Below are 24,057 nucleotides of genomic sequence, written 5' to 3' on the forward strand. Positions count from 1 at the left end.
AAAGTCTTAAATCATTGTGAATTTTTGTTAGTTGTGTAGAAAATCCAATAAAAAATATTGAATGTGCCTTTTCACCCTCTAAAGATCATATGCATATAAATATATATATATATGGTATTTGGAATTGTTTTGAGGTTGTTAAGTACTTTGACATAGGTGAATCGAAACAATACTTTTTAGTTCTTTGGTTTCCTAGCAGGTTCTATGATTTAGTTAAGAATCAGCCTTTTTACTTGACATCGTAACTACGAAGCATCGCATATTACACTGAATCATTCTCATTAAATGATACTTAATGCAAAATGAATACAAATGATCATAGACTATATAAATAAGCATACTTATTAAACTGATTGTTACGAATTATACAAATCTTCAGGATCGTAGGACAACGATAGATGTGTGAAAAATATGATATTGACGTTCTTTATTTGATCTTGAAAAGGTTATAAAAACGCTTTAATTTCCAGGTTTAATTAATACTGAATATTTAAAACTAACCCTAGTATCAAATGATATACTTTTGTTCTTATCAAGTTGTGACATAAAATGTCAAAAAAATAAGTTAACCGCAGTGACGTAAAGTTGAAAAAAAACACTTGTATCATTGTTCTACGATCATGACTAAATTTTAAATGTTCGCGGAATTTTTTTCCTCATAAGATCCACTCATATGGACAAAATTACTTATTTTATTGGAATATTTTACTTCCGATTGAACTGTAGTTAGTGGTTTAAAGTAAAGATGTGGAAATTTATGTTTTGAAACTTGCGTTGAATACTGTTTTTTATGGGGACACATTATCTTCTCCCACCATATAATTACTTTAGTTTAACATAGGCTATAGCTGTCATTTCGCTTCCGATGTCTTCCGAACTGACAAATTTGGATCTCTATTCCAGGCATGCCCATTTAACAATAAAGTATATCTTTTAACCCATATAAAATACACGAAGGAAAAAGTATGAACGTGTTTTATAAATAAGGTAAAGAAAAATCCTTAATATGGCACATCATTATAATTAAAACACTCATCCGAATTCCAGATGTCAAACTTTGAAACATATAGGACTTGCGTTTTATTAAATACTGTTTCTTTGTTAATCATAAACTACAAACACACTTTCTAAATACTTATATACCAGGTGTATGCTTAAGTCTTTTCCGGTTTCACTAAGAGATGGTGCCACCGAACAGTACGCAGCGTATGAATTTGACCCTGGCGGCGTTCGTGGTGTAGTGGTCAAGACGCTTGATTCACGCACGGAAGGTTCCGGGTTTGATTCCCGGTGAAAACGCAAAAATTAAAATGTGATTTTTCTCAAGCCTGGGTGCTCTGTGATGTAATTCACCACTGTAATTAGGCCTCCTGGCCTGTTGTGGTGCAAAAAAAAAATGTAGACCCTAAGTCAGTTTGTTTGTCTGACAATAACCTACAAACGGACACAAGTTGAGTCTGCCAAACAATAGCGTCAGTGATCATGTTGAAGTTTTTGCCTGAAAAAGAACATTTGCGGCACGGATTGCTTTTCTTATTTGATCAAAAGAAAAAGCCTGTGGAAAGTCATCGTTTGCTGGTAGAACCTTATGGTGAGCTCGCTCCATCGATTAGAACATAAGAGACATGGTTTTGACAACTTAAACATGGTGATTTCAATGTGAAAGACAATGTGCGCTCTGGTTGACCACAAAAGTGCGAAGATAAGCAATTACAGGCGTTACTGGATGATGACCCAACTTAAACTTAACAGCATTTGGAAAAAGCATTAAATGTGTCACAAGAAATAATCAGCAGACGTTTACGACCAATGGGAAGATCAATAAACTCGGTAAATGGTTTCCACACGATTTGAACGAACGCCAAATGGAAAATCGCAGTCACTTGTGAAATGCTGCTTCAATGCCACGAAAAAAAAACATTTCTTTACCAAATTGTGACGAGTGACGAAAAATGGATTTATTTTGAAAACTCAAAGTGGAAAAAATCGTAAATGTCGCCTGGCAAAGCCGGTCCTTCAACACCAAGGCCACATCTCTTCGGCAAGAAGATCATGCTTTGTGTTTGGTAGGACCAGAGTGGTATTGTGTATTATGAACTGTTGAAGCCCGGTAAACCGTTAATGTACAACGCTATTGCTAACAAATGATTAATTGAAATCATGCATTGATTGAAAGATGACCATGATGGGCCAGAAGACATGGCAAAGTGATTTTGACACAAAGCAAAACCAGTGAAAGACACCTTGAAATCGCTTGGATAAGACATCCTTCCGCACCCGCTGTACTCCCCCGACTTGGCGCCGTCTAATTATCACTGCTTCTCATCAATGGGGATGCGCTCGCAGAGCAGCACTTCAGCAATTTTGAGGAAGTTGGAAAATGGCTCAAAGAATGGTTTGCTGCAAAAGACAAAAAGGTTTTCTGGCATGGTATTCATAACTTACCTGAAAGATGGGCGAAGTGTGTAGAAGTCAATGGCCAATATTTTGAATAAACAAAAAAAAATTCCCTTGAAAATGATGTGTTTTCTTTACCACAAAAACCGGCAACAACTTATGCATACACCAGGTATATACAAAAACACTTAGATCCTACCGTTAATGTACTAAATTAAAATAAAAATATGCCACATATGCTCTTAAATAATTAGATATATGAAATAGTTAACAGTTCAGTGTTATAAGAATTAGTTATTATTTTTATAAATTCTGGGTGCCGTTTACCTAAATCAACGTAATGTTTCTTTATCATATTTAATGTCCTATATATTATTTATTTATTTATTAAAACCATTATACATACATTAGTTGAATACGGAGACACGGTTTATAGTGACACCACCAGAAATGACTCATGCCTGTGAACTAAATCTAAATATATATTTTTTACTTATTGAGTTAGTTTATATTACATTATATGTATATAAACTAAAGTATAAGAACTAAACTACATTTATTTATTTATTATTTGAAAATTACACTCGTTTGCAGATTCATGAGCTTGTTAAGGCTTTTTAGGCTGTGCCCGTGTTAAATTATAATTCTGCTATGTTACCAATATTTGCGAGATAAGTCTTTTCAAGCTCAAGACTATTCCCTCTTCCTTTAAATGCTTTCATTCACCTATAACTTATTTATGAATGAAAGAAACTTTTGAATTCTCATTCAATTTCAACATAGATGGAGAGCATATTTGAGAAGAGAATATGAAAATATAGGCATGTACAGGGCTTATGACCTGTTATTGACTAGTATTAGATCACTACACACTGCGTAACTTTCACTATTCTGCCTATGTTAGAACATCCATATTTCTTGAATTCTTCCGTTTGTGGATTTTTGTGAGTAAATGTTATTAATTTATGTACAAATCCAGTAATTTTTCAACAATTTTTTTCATAATTTCCTTAATCACACCTTTTGATGGATATGGTATTTATGGGTGCTCCAATTGCAGCATATCAGCGATCGTTTTTTATATGCATGAAGATAAGATGATCAGTCTTAAGCTTCAAGTCCTAGTCCAGGCATTGTGTAATATTGCAATGAAAAACCACCAATTAAATTTCAATTTGCCCTTGCTGGGAATAAAATCTGGAACCTCGGCATGGTAGTCAAACACGCTAACCAGTGGACTGACCTCCGTTCGATTGACTTTTATCATGTACTTCATTCGGCCCATCGGAATAGTTGTACAGTATTTATACTGATATTATAAAATAAGCTCAGGCCTTTTCAAAGCTCACTGTTTTATTTATAGTTATTTAAACTATTTTTTTGCAGTTATATTGAAAATATTTCATTATTATAACTCGAAAAGATGGCTCTTAATACTTAGTAGTCAGCATTCCAATCGCACTGTATCTTGATTATTTTGTAACATGGAAGGTAAGGTGACCAGTCTTACGCTTCAGTTACCAGTCCAGGGACAGTGAAATATTTCAGTATTAAAACAAATATTTTATCACCAGGTACCAAACTTGGGACCTCAAGAATAGTAGACAAATACGTCAATTATTTCACTACGAGGCCGGATTAGCCCGACTCTAGTTTATTTTTTAAAGATTTTGAACTAAGAATAGCCATCGAGTTGAAAACGTTTGTCTAGGGTTCTGGTTTTATTTCATACACAGTAGCACTTAACACTAATTAATATTTTAATTTGTGATTTAAAAAATTATATAAAAATGTACAGATGGTCAGTTAATGTATACATATTTGACTTAATCCATGTCCATTTCTTAAGTAGAGCGGGTGGGTTCCATAAACATCCTGGCTTCTTTATCGGCTGCTAACTCTTGTGCGTTCTCCTGCGTCAGTTCCACATCCTAAGTTAAAGCATAAACTACAACGAACTGTGTTTAGTGGACGTTCAGGGCTTTCAGAACCTGACATTTTATTTTTATACTGATATAAAGTGATATGGTTAAGGCCTCTTAGGAGACAATATTTGGCCCTGTCAAATGAATCGTCTCCTTTTGATGATAGTCGTCATTGGAAGTAGCTGCGTCCATTTTCTTATTTCAACATTAATTTAAAAAAAAAAATTACCTTTATCATCGTTTCCTTATCCGCTAATGGTGCATAGAGCATTGCATTAGTACTTTAATCAAAGCAGTTAAACAAATTTTACAGTGCGAAACTCAACAGAGAATATCAAATTCACATCAGAAATAATTATTTATCTACTCAAATCCTTTAAGGATACTACCTCTATGGGACCATATGAAACTTCAGCTATCCTTCTGAAGAGATGTTTTACAGTAGTGTGCAAGCAGCTTGCATTATCACACTCTTTTCAAAATGGAAAACTGCCATCAGACTAGAATGAGGCCATTGTTACTCGCATCTGCAAAAAAGGAGACAAGTTTTCTGATATTAAATATAGACCTATTAGTCTTACAGGTATAGTTTGGCCATCATCATCAAATCTGCACCTGATGGTGCGTATGGTACTGCATCGGTAAAATTATTATATACAAATAAATATTTCATGTCGATACTCCTAGGAATCGAGCCCAAGACCTCATGCATGGTTAGCAAATGTGCCAACCACTACACTACGAGGTGGACTTATCTCCACTTGATTTCCTTTTTCAAGATTTTTACCCGAAACAGTATGGGTTTGTGCCAAAAACAGTAAAAATCTTCAATATTATCTGGACATCAATTTGGCCCCTAGACTGGATCGTATTTCATCACACAGGTGTGATTTATCTTGATTACGAGATTGCTTTTAATCGGGTACCAGTAAAACAACTTACTAAATTTGATACAAGTAAACATAGTTTTTGCTACCACTCGTGTTTGCAATATGGTCATGAAGAAGAATGACAATATCCGACAAAGGCTCACGGTGAAAGTAGTAGATTGAATTAAAATCGCAATATATGAAATTAAAATGTTTAAAAGAGTAACTCGTTTATTGATAAAAAAAACTTTGGTTTTTTCATATGAGCAAAACCAATAGTCTTTAAAATAGTTTTACAGGTATGTGGAGGAAGTACTATCACTGTCTCTAAATTAGAATATTTTGGTGTCTGTGGAAAGCTTTTTGTTGAATTGAAGATTTCTAAACAAATGGAACATTTCGAGTGAGGTGGATCTTTTAGACCCTCTTTCAGTTCTGAGAGGAGTGCCTCAGGGATCAGTCGCTGGCGCTATTGCATTTGGAAAGTGCTTGGTTGATTTGAAAGAACTGATTCTGTAACGAATATCTTTCTTTGCGGACAGTATAAAGTTTTTTGCAAACCCAGTAAAACAATTAAGCCACCAGCAAATCAAGATGACCTTAATCAGATTATTAAGTGGGCTAGAGGTTGTCTTTTAAAGCTGAACCCTGAAAAGTGCACCGTCCTGTTGGCCGATTATATAAAACTAAAGCTGAGAAAACGAATGGCCGTATGATTTGTATGGTTATTCTTACTGTACGGTGAAGTAGCGTGGACTCGTTTAAGTTAATATTATAAAACACATTTAAGCGTTGGAAATGTGGGTCCATCGTAAAATGTTAGGAATATCTTGGACCGATATGATAACCAGCACGTAGAGCCAATGCAAATAGGAAATTCTTCACTGCCACTAAGCTCCATAAAATTTCATATTTTGGCTATGTGTTGAGAGGTGATAAATATGTCATAATTCAGCTTCTCATGAAGGAGAAGATTGTGAGGGACTTAGAGGGGTCGGAAGAAAACAACTTTCAACAGGATCAGAACTGTAGAATAGCAGTTTAGTACTACTCAGGACAGGGAAGCTTTCTCCCAAGTGGTTGTCAACGCTAGGTAGACTTGACACGGCACGTGAAGAATAAGAAGACACATTGGCCCCAGAAATTCGAACTTATAATACACTGTGGATGAAAATTAAGTACAAGCAGTGATTTCCACAAAGAGATCTGTCACATATTTATAATACCAAAACACAGCATTCATAAACAATGTTTTGAGTTTGTCTAAATGTTTGCAGACAGGCTGTGCAATGTGTCATTTGGACATATTCAAAACATTGTTGAATTAACTAAATGGTTATATAAAAAGTATAAAAATTGGAAAATTGTTTTCAGACGTTGCCTAGTAGATGAAATTGGTTCAGCCGGATGAATCTCACTCACACGATAAAGGTTTCGCCTTTTTGCTTCACAAAAGTCAACAGATGGTAGATTTGAGGAAATGTGGATATTTAAACAAAGGTAGAATGGTGAATGCTACACAGTGTGTAAAGTGGCCATTTAAACCAGTCAATGACAGCTCATATGTCCTTTAAATGCCTGGACTTCCATATTCCCCTCTCAAAAGTGTTTTCTCTCCCTGTTGCAACAAATGCAGTATTTATAAAAACTATTACTCCAATATCTAATAAAATACTAGAGATTTACTCGACTTTTCATTTTTAAATTCATCTTGCAGTTTATGAAATTGGGGCGGCAATATTTTCTAGAGACTTTTTACCAAACTTTATTTGATGGATTTGTTTTACATACACCAGTTGGGGCCTATGTTCGGCTACATGGAATTAAGACGGTTTACATGTGTTGCAGAATGCAGCATGTGAGGTGTTGAGTGATTGTTTAGGTCAGAGCCTAGATCAGTTTCACCCTGGGGTCATTACCTTTATGTGTTCTGTATAATCACATAAATCACATTGAATCAGTCCAACATCGCTTGCTTCGAAAAATAGCATGGATGCTTGGACTAGAGAGAGATAATTATTCTTATACTGAAATAGAGTCAATGTTAAATATTTCTAGTCTACAAAAACGTAGAACTAATATTGACTACATATATGTTCGGCATACTAAATGGTATAATCGATGTTCCATCATTACCGGGACAAGTAAAATTCAATATTCCGTCTCGTAGATTGAGAAACAGTAAAGTACTGTTCATCGAACCGCATAGAACAAACTATGGCCTTAATTCTCCAATGACCCGTATTTGTCGTATTGTTAACTCAAGACAAGATCTGGACTTTTTTTGTTTAAGTTTACAACGATTTAAACGAGCACTAAATAAATAGTCCAGATCTTGGCTCAATGTCCCCTATGTTTGTCAGTGCTTCTTTTCTTTTTTTAAAATGTTTTAAACTATTTTTTTATTGTAATATTTAAACCTTATAAACTGTATACATGGACAATGTCCGTTAATAAATAAATAAATAAAATAAGTATATTCTGAAGAAATATGATATCGATGGAAAACTTTTCACATATTATTTTGGCATACTTTTCATTAGGTAGATACTCTAGTTATACTTTAAAATGTGAATAGATTCAGTTTTATCAGTATAATTGCATCAAGGCTACCATGATCTCGCGTTGCATGACTTGTAAAACCACATAAAATGTTATTGATGTCGATTAGTACTTTTGTTAGTGCAAATGAGTTTATAAATTTTAGTATTAGTGGTCAGCTCCTTTACCCAGAACCCAATGTCTTCTGAACTCCCAGGGAATTTAGATCCTAACTTAAGTCATATTTTCAACTTATGTGACCTTAATACATGTTACATTACTTAGAGGAGATCATTTTGTAGTTTATGGCATTACATAACTTAGGAGGAAGTGTTAGACGAAAGTTAGTTAAGCATGTTAATCTCAGTAATGTATAATAGCATAGCATAGTCATAGTTAGATCTCAGTAAGTTAGTTGTCTTCTTAGGGTTTAGTACATAACTGTCTGCAATTGTAGAGCACTCTGAATACATGAGTTTTATTTATTTAGTCTAAAAACTGTTCGATTTCCACAATGAAATCTGACTCTTTTATTACTACAACCAGGTAACTTCAAAATCATCATTTGTGACTTACCCTTGTTAGAACACATTTTTTTATCCTCTTCTATGAATGCTACAAATAAACAAGTGACGCATTAAAATCATCATAATATGATTTTAATAAATCCCAACTTGCTTATTTCTAGCCTTCACTGAGGAAGATACAAATGTGTGTTTTTGGTGGGTAACTCAAAAATGCTGATTTTGAAGTTACCTAGCTGTAGTAATTACCCCACGATATTATATAGTTTATTTAGTAGTTAATACAAGAGTCCTCATTGTATTACAAAACTATGGTAATTTTTGTGATAATATTCAGAAAAGTCAACAGATGGAAATATTAAAGAAATATGAATGTTCAAACACAGGTCGAATGGTTAATTTTACAAAGTGTGTAAAGTGACTTAAACCAACCAATGATAGGTCATAAGCCCTGTTCTTCTCTCAAATATGTTCTCCATCTGTTTTATTATACATTTATAGATTATAATTTTCAGGGTCTTTCAGAACACTTCCTTCAATATTTTTTCTTTTGTTTTTTTAGATCTTATAATATATATTTCCAGATTCTTTTAGGATAGGGTATTTTATTTATATTTATTTATGGGCATATTCTAGGTAATTATGCATGATCTTATAATTAAAAAAAAAAAACAAATATGAACTAAAAATTTACACTATACTACAAAGAGCGGAGAGGAGAGGGGATGGGAAGGAATGAACAGTATTTTCACATTTTCTTATCATTTTTCAAAAAGCAAAAAAAATACCATGTTTATGGTACTATTTTTCTTGCGACTTCGGATAAGTTTTCTACGAACGTTTAAAATACAGTAAAACTCCAATTATCCGGATTAATACGTGCGAGATTTTATTGCTTTTGAAATAATGCTGAGAATTTGAATCACATTAAAAATCTACTTGAACGTCTCCTTTATTTTTTTATTTCCTGTCACGCTTTGGATATTTGGCAATCCGGATGACTGGAGTTCGAATAAACGGAGTTCTACTGTATGTATATTTTGAGTTACCAAAAAACGAGACGTTTCTCGCCCTATGGGACAACCGGCACGTATGACGCGTGGCGTTAAAATGACATGACTTCAACTGCGAGACGTTTTGTATGTGCTCATTTTTAAACCTAAGATTATAAATGGACACTTGTTTTAAGATTTTTTTATTTTATTTGTTTACAAAACAGTTCACAAAAAAATAACGGGCAATCACACGTAAATACAAGCTTAGAGCATACGTACATTATATCTGTACATATTTTTTCTTGTACTAAGACAGGCAAGTGTTTTTTTTGTTCATAATATTAAGGTAGTAATTAGGATAGTACATTTTTTATTTCTTTACCGAATTATCGTATTGAAGTTTCTTAAAATTTAAGAAAGATAACGTTAAAAATTTTCATTGAAATTGGTGAATAATTTAAGCATTTGCTATCGTTATTGTAGAACAATTTTCTTTCATATATGGTAATGGGAATTTTTATTACAATAAGATAGAAAACTGTGTATAAACTAACGTGTTTTTATAGTAAAAAGTAACAGATAAAATAATGCACAACAAATTCACAACGCTAATGCTAGTTATATCACCATTTATCACTACTATCACTACTATTTTATGTAAATATATCGTTTGGAAGTGACACATGCTTATTTCCTCCATCCCAGATACGTCACGCCAATGATTGTTTACACCCGTACTCCACGGGTCAAAATTTGATCAGGTTTTGGCTACAAAATATTGAGTTACGTAATAAACAACTTAGTTAAAATGTCGCATGCTATGCTAAATTTTAGAACACGTCCTAATTTTGATCCAGTTTTTCACTCAGATTCTGCGCGCGTTTAAATAAAAAAATCCTGTTATCTTACTCATTCTCAAGAGACAAGAAGGTAATCCTTGAACACTTCCATTATCATTACATCACCTGATAAATAAATTCGGATAGTCAATCTTATATCTCCATCAACGGATTTTCTTGGAGTCTGAATCGATTTGCAAAATTGTTTATTTATTATAAAAATATTTAATTATTTCAATTGATAATGCGATTCGAATTGAATTGTTCTTCAGAAGATGTTGGATAGAGAAGGTCTTATTATTAACATTGATATTAAATTTTGTGTTGATGCTGTTGTAGTCTGTTTATGTTATTTTGGTTCGTGTTTTTGTTTTTGTTAATGGTTGCACATAACATATTTTACATTTTATGTTTGTCCACTAGTGTCAACAGAGTCAGCTCATTGTTTATGTCTTTTTTAGTTAATACGTCTTCAAGGCCGCTGTACATCGACAGGCGCGCCTGCTTTTTGACTATATAACAGCGGTTCCCAACCTTTTACTATGAGCGCATGCCCCAACTTTCTCCTAAAATCACTACGCCCCTCCGTCATTATTCTCAATTTTAAGGAAATTAAACAAAGTATTAAAATAATAATGGGCGTGGTGTTTATTTTTTATCAAATGACAGATAAATAATCAACTTACAAAAGTTTATCATTTTTAACATGTAGTCTATTGCTTCGTTTTGTCTCCAACATCTGGAAAAACCATGTTCACAAAGATGGGTAGTCAAGAATGGCAAAAGGACACGCAGTGCTTCTTTGCCGACTAGAATAAATGGTGCAACGTTTAATACTTGGTTTATTTTTGGAGCCGTCGCGCCCCTCTGTGGGCCACTCTACTCCCTCCAAGTGGGGCGCTCCTCACTGGTTGGGCCGTACTCTATAACAAAGTCACTATAAGAAATTATCAATATTATACTAAATAAAATAAATATAAAAAACTTTGTTTTTAACCAGATATTTTTCTACCTACCGGTTTCAAAGCTATACAAGTTTATTTATCAAGGCATACCTTACTAATGAATTGTATCATATTTATTTTGATCAATGTTATGATGTGTATGGAACTAATAAATCTAGTCTTTTTGTATTGTAAGGATGGTAATGTAAGATGGAGACGGTCAAAACTAAACAAGAGTGGACTAAAGGAAATATTGTTGATTTGTTTTTTTTTTCTTATTATGAATCGCTTTTTTAATTTCTAAGATTTCTAAGTTGCCTAATTTTAATATTTTATTTTCAACATGAAGAACTTTTAATCCGTCTATTGAAGTCTATTGAAATTATGATTATTTTATTTCTGATGGTTTGCGAATTCTAAAAATTAATATTATTTAGGCACCTTAAGTGTTATTTTACTCTAATATTAAACTTTTTTTTTTTTTTTTATTCAGAAAAAAAATAAAAATACAATATTACAACTAAATACATTTTTTTACATGAATTAAATACACATATTTACACGAGTTTATTTTAGTTTTTCCAATGTAGATTGAGTCGCAATCATTACAGTTTAATTGGTATATGCCAGATTTATTATGTTTAGGGGCTTTGTCTTAGTGATTTTTTAACAATGTTCCTAAATTATTAGTTGTGTAGAATGCAGGTTTAATGTTTGATGGTAGGGAATTAGATAATCGTTAAAATTGACATTTATGAAAAGAATCCGCCTCCATTGTTTAGGTGGGTTAGCTTTATTAATTGTGGGAGTAGAATAATATAAATATTTATTTATAAATTTGCGTTTTTGTTTTTGATTTAATATTTTATCAATTAAGTTCTCATTATATCCATCATTATTAGTCTGTTTTATTGTATTAAGTTATTTTTTAAAATTAGTATTATCTGGTAGAACGTTTATTAACCAATGTATCATTTAATGCAATGCGGAATGTTTATGGGCAATTAGATGATTTAAGGAATTGTGAATAATTGTGTCTGTATATGTTGGTTTAGGGTAGATATCGAATTTAAAAAAAAAAAAAAATTATTGTTAAAGACAAGTCAAGAAAGTTTAATTTGCTAAAGTAAATTTTATTTCTTTATGTAATGAATTTAGGAAGTTAAGGAATGTCTAAAGTTCTCGGTCTTAAATGGTGGCGTTAAAGCTGGTTCTAATCCTGTGCTATTATTCTTTACCCTCAAATATTTTCAACTCGCAAAACTGAGTGATAATATTATGTATCTAAAGTACGGGAATGCAATACTACTCGTATTCTTTCCATATTACATCAATGACAGTAATAACATTTAATCCAGCGTAAAAAATACGATATTTTTTTAAATGTAGAAATTTAAGTTGTTTAAATTGTACCTTAGAGTATGTATATACTCTAAGAATTGTAACAATTTTTTTTTCAATGCGAATTGAAAAAAGTCCCGCGTTGTACATGCAATGACATAATAATACGTATCTATTACGATCACTATTAGCATATGACTTACGTTTTATAGTAAGTATCTTTCTTAAGCCATACACAATAAAATATCATTAGATTTGAACATTTTTGCGATTGTGACGTTTGATTAAAAAGGCTTTAAAAATAGCATATACACTTATCTTATTTTCGTGAAACGTTTAATTCTAACAGTTATTTTTTTATGTATCTTTGTTTACACCACCGAGTAATAAGGGATGGAAGTAATTTCAATATTATAGTTTGATATTTTATATAATAATTTTATTTATGCTCTACCACAACGTCAACAATGCTCACAATGAAAAAAAAACAGTATTAATTAGCGTTATGAATTGTAATTATTCCCAGTATTAATATACCTACGATGCATCATGTGACATTCTACGCATTGTGAATAAGGTGATCCAATCAATTTCTGAGGTGCCGTTTTATCGGAAGGTTTATAAATGAATCGCTTGGAGCACGAAGGAGAAAATGGCACAGCTGAAGAAAAATGTTCTTCGCTGGTGTTCAGCCCGAGGAGGCTCTCCGAGTGTTTGGAAGAAGACGAGGACATAGAGCCAAAGGAGGGTGTTCCTGTAACCCTTAAAGGCAAATTCTTGGTGACTCCGGCTCGCGTGACGCCCCTATCCCCGAGGCTACACGTGGATCAGCGTTTCTTCGATGACACTCTAGTCGAAATGAGGTCCAAACCTCCAGATCTGACCATAATTAATCACCCCCCGGAAGATGCTGAACGGATTTGGGTGAAGCGGGAAGACGCCATCACAACTGAGGTAAACCTTATTTTATGATGCTGGTATTTTATATTAAATTGATCACGGAAAGAAAAATTCTTTATTACATCGTATTTTATTATATTATATTGGGTGTTGTGTCTTTTTTTCCAAATGAAGAGAACAAGAGGACTACACAAACAAAAACAAATTAGTTAATAATTATAGCGTCTTCACCGCACACTGCGTAAATATCGCGTGCAGCATTGACAGCTTTATTCCCTCGATTGAACGCGAACAGGAGGGGTATCAAAAATGCTCACTTTCATTTACTTGAAATTCCATGTTAAATATATGTAACGTAAAAGAAACACAATATCTTGTAGAGCAGAAAGTTTTCTTTCGAATGACGTATAAATTTTACAGGTGTTTTTTTTCTAAGCAAGGACATAATTATTTATTTATTCATATTTTTCTCTTACAAACTATAAAACAATAATTAGTCTTATGCTCCGGCTGCTATTCCTAACGCTCTCGCGGCCGTAGAAAAAGCTTTTATAGCGCGTATTTCCAAAATGCGCGCTATAAAATTGTTTTCTACGGCCGCGAGAGCGTTCGGAATAGCAGCGCAGGTGCCAATCCGAGGACTATGAAATGTTCCAGTGAAAAATCGTATGTTTAATAAACACAGTCTTTGCCGAGATTCGGACCCGGGACCTCAGGCGTAGTAGGCAAACGCGCTAACCATTACACCACGAGGTGGACTAATAAGTACTCTTACGTTTTTAGGATTTTCGCACGACGTAGCCAAAACATTTGCCCATAAACGGGAACGTAGAAAAAAATTATGTGTTTACATAAATATTTTTTTTCGCGAAATTATCATCATCATTCCCTTTCCGCACCTAATGGTGCATAGAGCACTGCATTAGTACACCAATCGCAGTGCATCTTGATTATTTTTGTTACATGGAGGTAAGATGATCAGTTTTACGCTTCAAGTACCAGTCCAGGGACTATGAAATATTCTAGTGTAAAAACACTTTTAAATAAATATTTCATATCAACCATGTCGGGAATCGAACCCGAGACCTCTTGCATGATAGGTAAACGCGCTGCCCACAACACCGCGAGGCTGACAATTAAAAAACAATAATAAGCGCATAATTGTGAGCTTGACATTTAATTCAAAACCAAATGGCTGATTGTGTCGTGAACGCGTGTAAAAACCGTTAGGATAAATTTAAAACAGATTGTTGATCTTCTCATTGGTATATAAGTACCTATCTAGGTACTTGTTTATAATTACTTCTAAAACTTGAAATACTTCATTTCTCTCCGTTTTCAGTCACTTTTTTCAATACTGTGAATAAATGTCATGCGTAACGGAAGCCATATTAATTATTTGAAGGGTCAAAACAAGCTTACGTATCCCGTATTTACTTTGATCGTAGGAATCAGGGTTTCATAGGCTCCTGACGTCAGCACCACTGCGACCTGTGTATGTTTATAGTGATGGATCCCCTCTTTGTGAGAGGCGAAGGTTAAAGGTTTCAATTTCAGGATTCTAAGTTAGCGGCGAGTACTTTAACTTGATAAAGTAGAACCTGGACTAGGTCCTTAAAGAACCTGATTTTTATTACCAGTGGTTTTCCGAAAATGCATATTATTTTGTACACAGTATCACTCCGGATGTCTACGGGCGTATCCTCGTCCACCCCCGAATCCACCACTAGATTTTTCAGAGGCCCATTCTAGATCATCAAAGTTACCGATTTTTTGCTTTTCCAAACACATTAATGTCAACATTTATTTCGTGTGTGTTACAAATAACTTATTTATGAATAACTTCATACTATAAATTTTACATTATTATACCTAGGTAGTTGTTTATATTTTTTAGGGGAAAAATAGATTTATCGATTTTTCCCTGATTTACTTAAATTTTTCAACTTTGCAACGGTGCGTATAATTTTATATTCTTGCCCGATTCCTCTCTAATCAACAAAATTAACACATACAGATATACTCTCGCCAATTGGACGTATGGTACAAAAACACGTGGTGATGCTCGTAATTGTTAGCCAGTTCATTCTCGATCCGAAGTACAACCGATAGTAATTTAACACTAAATGTAGAGTAGAACAGGTTTTGGAAGAAGCTTGATCGCGGCGCTAGTGTCACAGTGGGAGAAATCGCTATTGTCGCAATTTTTCCCTATTTTTAACAATTTTAATAGATTTACTAAGTTCTTATTTTGGATGCACAAGCAGTTTTTATTTGTTGCGAGGATTGAATTAAAAATGTATTTGTATATATTAATGAGTTTAATGGCATATCTCTTTATCTCGGCTTCCAGAACCAACCTGCCTCTCTGGTTATGCTAAACATTGTCACTTTGGAGATCAACATCTTTCACATCAGTGAAACTATGTTTAAGAGCCAAATACTCTTGCTATTGGAGAGTATTATGTCTTTAATGTCGAACCATTCATTGCTCAAGGGTTCTTGATTTGATATTTTTTCCCAATATAACGCCTTAAATATTTTTTTATTTTCAATGTTTTTTTAAAAAAATAAATTAGTTTGAATTTGAAAATAAATAAATAAACTCTTAAAAAATTTAATATTTTAGATAATGATGATAATATGTATAGCCTTAATTTTTTAGGCGCGTTATTTGTAAATATTTTACTAAAATATACAACAAAGTAGACATATCAATGATTCAAGAGTAGGTTTACTTACGTTATTAACAATATTTAGAAGAATACCAACTAATGTATTTCGTAAAACGGAAAAAAAACAAAAATGTTTCTCAAAATTTTATCATTAAAAAAAAAGTCGAATATAATAATAAAAAACCTAAATTTGCTAATGAAAAAAAAGAAACGCAAAATATTCCATGAAATCTAGACGATTTTTTCCCAAAGATCTGAATATGCATTTTGTATGGCATTATTAAAAATTGAAATAATGTACTTAAGTACCTGTCATCGGGGAAAGTTTTTCATCAAGTTTATATAATATTATAAAAGTTTTATGAGTGTGTTTTATAAAAAAAACTTTTTCTCTTACGAAGTAGTTCTTAACACGTACTTCAACATTTCTGCTAACACTTTTTAAAACTTTCGGCGTCGTAATTGACAATATAGACTTCAAAATGCTAACAATCATAAACTTTAACACTCGGCGTGGAGGGGGAATTAGACTCCTCGTAAAATACCACCGATTCTTCTTAAATGTGTCAGTCTCTATCGACGATTTTAATTTGTTCGTCCTTTGTCTATTGCCGTTTGTCAATCTCGTAAATAACTTAGAGCCACCTACGGTCGATAGCAAAATGAAACTAGAATAATTTATAATACTACATACATATTATGTACGGGTATACAAAAATGTAGTTTTCTTGGAAAATATGAATATGCGACCAGTGTCGGAATATTAAATGTAAAGACCTATAGTATAAATATTTCTTTGAAAATAATTACTCAGAGTGCAAGTGCTTTGTTTTCCATGGTATGGAGAATATATGTATTTTTTTGTTTAATCCATAATTGAATATGGGTTACAATAAATATGATAGTTGCTTGGAGTGAACCTTACAAAGCACATATCAGACCGCTTATTATTGTACAGAGGATTAAAAAAAAATAAACTACCAAGACCAGTTTATTTTTCAACATCAGATTAATAATACCACCTTAAATATTCACAGACACACTTCCTTCTGTAAGACTACTGTAGACAACGAATATGTTAAAGTTCCAAGACGGTACTTCTCTGTCTGAACTATTATAATGGAAATAGATAATACTAAATTTAAAATGGCAGTAAAACATTTTTTCTAAATATTTTCAATGTTTTGATCGGTTGTTGGAGGGGCCGGCTACCACACCACATTTTAGTAGTATCTTGGAATCAGTACCTACCATGTATTTTCAAGTATCCCTAGATTTTATCATTCTTGGTATAATCAGTGCTAATAATTAATATTTTACTACTCAAAAATAAAGGGGTTTTTTTTTTCTCAGGTTCTTGATTTAAACAATTTATAAAGCATATAGGTACGTAATATAGTTATCCTAGTGAGGTGAAATTTAAATGAAATTTGTATAAACTTATTGCGTCATAGTAAAAAATTAATATGATTTTTATGTTCTTTTTTAATGCATTAGTAGTAATCGCAAAGAATTCTCGGACCTATAAAATGTAGAAATGTTTATTGGTGATGTAAGAAATTGATTTGATCCAATTTCCAGATGGAATATAAAAATATATTTGTACTAAAATTAGCCGGTATTTAGTTGCTATGTAACAGTCAACTTTTTATGCTAATTTTTCAATCTTGAGTATAGAAAATTCGGTTCGACTTCATTGACAAATCCGCATATACCTTATGTAAATCCTCTTAAGAGTATCTTTGACACAAAAGGATTTTTGTATTGTGTTTGGACAGTAATAACATACAAGTACCTACTTAATAACACTAACTTATTTGAGCACAAATCCAAATATATATTACAGGTTATTTGTTAACAATTCGTTGGATTTAAATAATTAAAATATAACCTTTTAATCTTAAACCAATGTTGTTCTATTTGCGTTACAACGAGACTAAGAAGGTAAATCGAAGTGCTTTTTTTCATGCAATTTCACTATTAATTTCATTTTCTGAATGTAATCGGCTGATAGTTTGACACATGACAATCATAATCACCATATTTTTATTCATTTACCTAATGTCGTTCAATCGGTACTTTGTAATTCACAATGTTTAAATTCTGAATATTTAACGGCTAAGATAAACACGGAACAGTGTTTTTTCGCAAAATCTGCAGAATCCGCTTTACTTGATAAGTAACGAGAATCGCATCACCAAATGAACTATAAACTTTATATTATTACACTACTTATTATCGTGTCATTACTAACTCGTATTTTTGAAGGACTAAATTCTCATTCTGAATAATATTTATTAATATGTATGCCGGCAGTGTAGTTGAAAATTAAATACCTCTTATGTAACAAAATGACGTTTTTGAAAGAAATAAAAACAACATTGTAAACACAAAAATATGAGCTGTACCTACTGTTAATTTTTATGTGTATGTAAAAAAACATTAAACTATTTCGGTACGATACATATTTTTTTAAACATTATATATGTCATTTCTAACCATGTAACGTTATCAATATGTAGTAAACCTATAACGTACACTCGTATTAGTTTTTTTCCTATAACGCTTGCGCCAGTTTATTCCTATAACGGTGGTCCCCCGTATAACGTAGTAGGTCTGTGTCCCCGATCTTGATAGACACGTTCAGTGGAACTAACATTGACTCATCGGCACATCGCTGTTTTCTCCTAGGGATATTCACATGATACGTTAAGTAAATATGTTCTACTTGGAATAAATTATGATAAAGTAAATCGATGCACACTTATTTTTATTTAAACTTAACATGTAAAAATGTGTTCTATAATTTATTAACAGTGTGTGCTATTGTTTGACAAATATTTCGTTCCCATCACTTTATTTGACGAGTGAGCTATTATATTATTGAACTGTGATATAAAATAATGCATATTTTTTGCGAAGAAAAAATCAACTGCCTTATTATAATCTTAGTGCTGCACTATGACAGTTTTTGGGTGTGGTCAACCTTACTCACTTTCAAGTACGTAAGGTAAACACCTACTTTTTACTTTACATATAACATTACACTGTGGCATCCGGACCCGGTCAACGTTCTCGCGGTAGATGTTATATGCATTATCTCTCGGATGTAGATAATACTTATTTACAAAAAAAAAGTTAAACTGTCACGTTGAACTACCCTGCCCGCAAGTTTCGGGAAGATTACGTCACCCCGAGCGAGTCAAGTACCCCCCTATAACGTTCCCCCCGATAACGTGGTACCTATATCAACGTTATAGGGGGGTTAACTTTATATGTATTGGACACCAAGTATAAATTACATTTTTCTTCCATTTATTTTCTAAAATATTTTTTTTACCTTTGAAAGTTCGGTACACTTCACCCACATTTTACGGCGGATAGCCATTATTTAAATGTGTAAGATGCCTTACGAACAATGGGTGTAGCAATGTAGTACCCAATTCACCATTAACTACGAACAGGGGAATGCTGATGATTTACATAAACTTATCCTGAAATTTGATTTACGCAGTTAAAATGTTCAAACTGTAATTTTTAATAATATTATCATGATTATTTTAAGTATTTTGTTACTTTATTAAGATCTTTTACAAAAAAAACTAAAATACTAGCCAAAATAGTTTGAGCTAGCCTTAAATAGATGATATGACAACAAACGCCATATTGTTTTTGACATCTGCCATCACATATATGAGGTCAATCAAAATTTGAAGCAAAAAGAACAATTAGATTGGTTTTTAGAGGAAGCGAGGTCTGTATGCAAAGGCAGAGTGATATGGCGTTCTATCCTCTCTGCCTACCCCTACGGGGAAACGGCGTGATGGTTTGTTTGTTTGTTTACGGCCGTCGCAAGCAAACAACTTGTGTGTTTTGTGAAAAATGGAAAATGTCAAATATCGTTCAGTGATTAAGTTCCTTCACAAGAAAAGGAAAAACTTCGCAGAAATCAAAGCCGAACTGGATGCTGTTTATGGCGAGTTTGCACCGTCGCTAGCAAGAGTTAAATTTTGGAAAGCTTAATTTATTCGTGGTCGTACGAGTGTTTTCTAACTTTAAACCAGTGATGCACGTGTAGGTAAACCAATTTTACACATAATTCGTGTGACATTTTGCACATCTTCTTTGCGAACAGTTTTCTCTGATACGTCCACCCACGTCTGCACCAAGTAGGGATTGCAATCCCGCAGCTCATCCAATGATTGGCGCGGGATTGATATGCGGGATTACTCAATCCCGCGCGGGATCACGCGGAATCCCGCATCTTTAAATTATGTCATAAAATCAAATAGAAACTACAGATTTTTGTGTAAAAATCAACTTTTATTAAACATTTTTATTTTTTATTATAAAGGAATAACCCGCTAAGCCTCTATTTTGAGGCTTGTCAGCAGGTGCGAAAGAGGGGATATGGAAGGTGGTAACGAAAAATACACCACAACACCCAGACCAATTGAGAAAAAATCTTATTTGGATTTTTTTTTCTTGCAACTGGCGGGAATCGAACCCGCGACGCCAGTTTCACAGTTGGCCGTCTAACCAACTGCGCCACGGCGCCTGTATTATTTCTTACATTAAGTAACATAAATAATTTCTTTTCTATTAATTAAGTATAAGTAATTAGTAATCTGTTTTCTTAGATTCATCTTTAAATGTTTGGTAAAGTTTAATAGTTTTGTTTAATTTAATAAAACAAAAGTTAAGAAAATGATTCAACTTCTAGATATCTTGACAATTGATCAAAGAATCAAATTCAATGTTGCTAATGAAATAAACAAAATTATTAAAGGAATAGTTCCGAGATATTTTCAAAATAAACTAAAAAATAATGAGTTCTTTCATAGAAACTATGCAACAAGAGGATTTAAAAATATAAGACTGGAAAAGAAATCAAAAGCAATGTCCCAGAACTGCCTTATGTACAAGGGAATACAATTATTTGAAGAAATGCCAGAAAGCATAAAAAAATGAAATAAAATTAAATATATTTAAAATTAAATGTAAAAAGTATAAATGTAAAAAATATTAGGTAGTATATAGTGTAAATAGTGAATATAATTAATGAAAATGTACATATGAAACAGTGAATATTATAAATTAGGATATTAAGTGTATAATAGTGATAAATAATGTTAGAATAAGTATAGATGTAAATATATTAGACTATGATAATCATAGAACTAAATAAAATAAATAATAAAAAAATTTAAAAAATTACCCTTACTCCTACCAACAGTTTAATATTTTTAATCCAGTCTTATTTATATAATGACTACGAAAATAACTTTCTCTTAGATGTTATTAATATGGTATCAACCTATGGTGATAACTTTTGAAAATACGCTCTTAAGAAGCAAATGGCATTTATCGTATCATCTCCGAGCCTGCTTCTGAGTGAACTGCAAATGTATTCTGATGCTGAAAACGCTCTCTCAGCTTCTACGCTAGTAGGCTGAACCGCCCGGATATATTCATAGGCGAGCGTCAGGTACTCTCCTCTGATACCATCGGACTCAAAGAACGTATTTTCTTTCTTCAAAATTTTCTCTTAGTCCTTTTGATTGTTGTCTAGCTTTTTCTTAAATATTTATTTTTCTCGTTGAAGCTATTTTTATAATTCTTCTTTTAGCGTTAGAGTAGGATCTGTATCAGTAGCAGATGTTCCAGCCATAGGTGTATTTTCGAAGACGTCATCTGCATATGTTTCATCGTCTTGAACTACGACTCTTTCTAATATTTGCAACGTCGCGCTCGTGCTACTCGTGATTTACGCGAAACTTTTAGCGTCAAATTTTTAACTTGCGGTATTCGCGGATCGCGTTTTGAAAGTGCGGGATCCAGCAGATTATAAAAAGCAGCGGGATCCCGCGGGAACGCGTGATCTCGTTTTGCGGGATTGCAATCCCTAGCATCAAGGCGAAATTCTATTGGAATTCTAGCAGATGCAGGTCTGCTTGAAGGATTCTTTATTAGGAGTTGAAAAAATCGTTCCGTTGTAATGCGTAGTTATTTGACACATCAATTGAGAATTGCATCATTTCTGGAGTGAACAACTGTTGAAAACATTATTTAGGTCTATCATATACTTTGAAATATTCGTTTAGTATGTAATTCTTTTTTTCTTTTTTTATGAACCAGGTTCAGAAATATCACATTCTGTCATCTCATAATCTGAATCAGAAACGCGCTGAACTAATCTATCTTCAACTTCAGCTTGCATCGACCTCGGTTAATGGTTCATGTCATCTCCCTCATCTCCACTCTCTTCTTCAGTAGTATGGAAATAATGTAGCATCTCTTATATCATTGACATCTATTTCTAGAAGGTTCAAAATTTCGTGAACTCATAAACTGATAATAATAATTATTAAATAGCTTTCAGACTAAATAACTCTTATGTAAAATATGACTCTATCAATATTTTTGTTGAGGTGATACCCAATGTCACCTCCAGGTGACATCTCAAGTTCAGTTTGAAATAGTGAATGCAAAAATGAGGTCCGTAAAAAATCATCGCGTACATATACTCGTATAATTCATTTATAAATAAATAATTAAAAAAAACAAAACAACTGTTAAAAATGATTTATTTAATGCCATTTCATTAAAATATTTTAGGGTTGGTATTCCAAACGCTCTCGTGGCCGTATTATCTCGTGTATTTTGTTGTAGAATGCTTCAGAATAGTACCACAGGAGCTGTCACAATCCGCTATAGAACTTGTACACTGAAATCAGAATAATGCCTAAAATTACCACCAGGAGCTACCTTAAATATGGTAATATGGAAGTCTAGGCATTTACAGGGCTTATGACCTGTTATTGGCTGGTTTAAGTGGCCACTTTACACACTGTGTAACATTCACCACTTTGCCTATGTTTGAACATCCATATTTCTTCAATTCTTCCATTTGTTGATTTTAGTGAAGTTAAAGAGCTGAAACCTTTATTGTTGTGAAGAGATTCATCTGACTGAATTATTTCACATACTAGGCAACGCCTGAAAACAATTTTTCAATTTTTAAACTTCTTCTTGGACCAGTTGGTTTCATTACAATATTTGAGTTTGTCCAAATGTTCGTAGACAAAAGACGGCCACTTAAACCAGCCAATGACAGGTCATAAGCCCTGTAAATGCCTTGACTTCCATATTCCCTTATTTAAGGTATTCTCCATCCCTGTTGTAATTTGTTAAGTTCTGTTCTAGTTTACAGTCAAATATGAGGGAGCCGTAGGTGACAATCGGAACTGACGCTGACGGGACTGCGCCAATCCAGGGACTATGAAATATTGCGTTGATTTACCACCTATTAAAATAAATCGGCCTCGCGGTGTAATGGTCAGCTCGTTTGTCTACCATGCAAGAGGTCTCGGGTTCGATTCCCGGCATGGTTGTTATGAAAGATTGATTTAAAACGGTGATTTCATACTAGAATATTTCATAGTCCCTAGTCTGGTATCTGAAGCGTAAGACTGATCATATTACCTTCATGTAGCAAAAAATGATCAAGATACGCTGCGATCGGTGTACCGATGCAACGTCGACGTTGCCGGAAATTAACCTCGGGACCTCAGGCATGATAGCAAAACACTCTAACCAGCACGCCAAAAGGTGGACTGTACCTGATAGTACCCGTCGCGTCGGCGTAGAGTCGAATGCGTTTGTCTAGGGTTCTGGTTCTATTTCACACACATAACTATATTGCGCATCCCTTCCAGACTTTATCATGATTCGAATAAATATGAACATTTCACTTGTAGCATATTTAATTTGCAGTCACAGTAAATTATAATGTTTCATTCCAGCCATTGTTTATAAATAAGACAAATAATGAGATCCATTACAGGTTATCATAACAAACAAGTTTGGATTGTATTTTATCTAGAGGAAGCTTGTAGCTTCAAGACAATATCTTATATTTTGAAATTTGAGAAATTTCTTCATATCGTATATTCAACGAATAAAACCCCTACAAATGAATGGTCGGTAAAAACGAACGACGCTTAATGAATGTAAAGGAAAAAGAAGTGATTATTTTAAGTGACCAACATTTTACCAGTTAATGTTTTTCTATCGAGTAATTATGGATTCAAAAATATTTTTTTTT

At 33.2% G+C, this 24,057-nt stretch overlaps 1 protein-coding gene and 1 long non-coding RNA gene across 10 annotated transcripts in view; one reads left to right on the forward strand and one right to left on the reverse strand.

The window, feature by feature from the left end:
* SNF4Agamma (SNF4/AMP-activated protein kinase gamma subunit) overlaps positions 1-24,057 on the forward strand; it is a 246,485-nt gene that overhangs the window by 35,828 nt on the left and 186,600 nt on the right. For 5 of the 6 annotated variants that reach the window (XR_015824235.1, XR_015824234.1, XR_015824239.1 and 2 more), the window contains exon 2: positions 12,902-13,329. The exons of the other annotated variant lie outside the window; for it this stretch is intronic. Coding sequence is in view for 2 of the 5 variants with exons in the window: in XM_088236751.1 (XP_088092877.1) it covers positions 13,000-13,329 (330 nt within the window). In the remaining 3 variants the exon portion in view is untranslated. The remainder of the gene's footprint in view (positions 1-12,901; positions 13,330-24,057) is intronic. 6 annotated transcript variants of the gene reach the window in all.
* On the reverse strand, positions 602-18,204 carry LOC148284717 (uncharacterized). 4 transcript variants are annotated; one of them, XR_015824244.1, is made up of 3 exons: positions 18,009-18,204; positions 10,777-11,013; positions 602-4,849 (listed from the first exon to the last, which is right to left on the reverse strand). It is a non-coding gene; the product is annotated as an uncharacterized LOC148284717 (long non-coding RNA). The 4 variants fall into 4 exon arrangements; XR_015824245.1 differs by lacking the exon at positions 18,009-18,204 and adding an exon at positions 17,842-17,967; XR_015824243.1 differs by lacking the exon at positions 10,777-11,013 and having other exon boundaries at positions 4,291-4,328; positions 4,712-4,849.

This window comes from Micrasema longulum, unplaced genomic scaffold, assembly GCF_059751315.1.
Source record: "Micrasema longulum isolate JH-2025_06_02 unplaced genomic scaffold, ASM5975131v1 h1tg000097l, whole genome shotgun sequence".
In the NCBI taxonomy this organism is placed as follows: Eukaryota; Metazoa; Arthropoda; class Insecta; order Trichoptera; family Brachycentridae; genus Micrasema; species Micrasema longulum.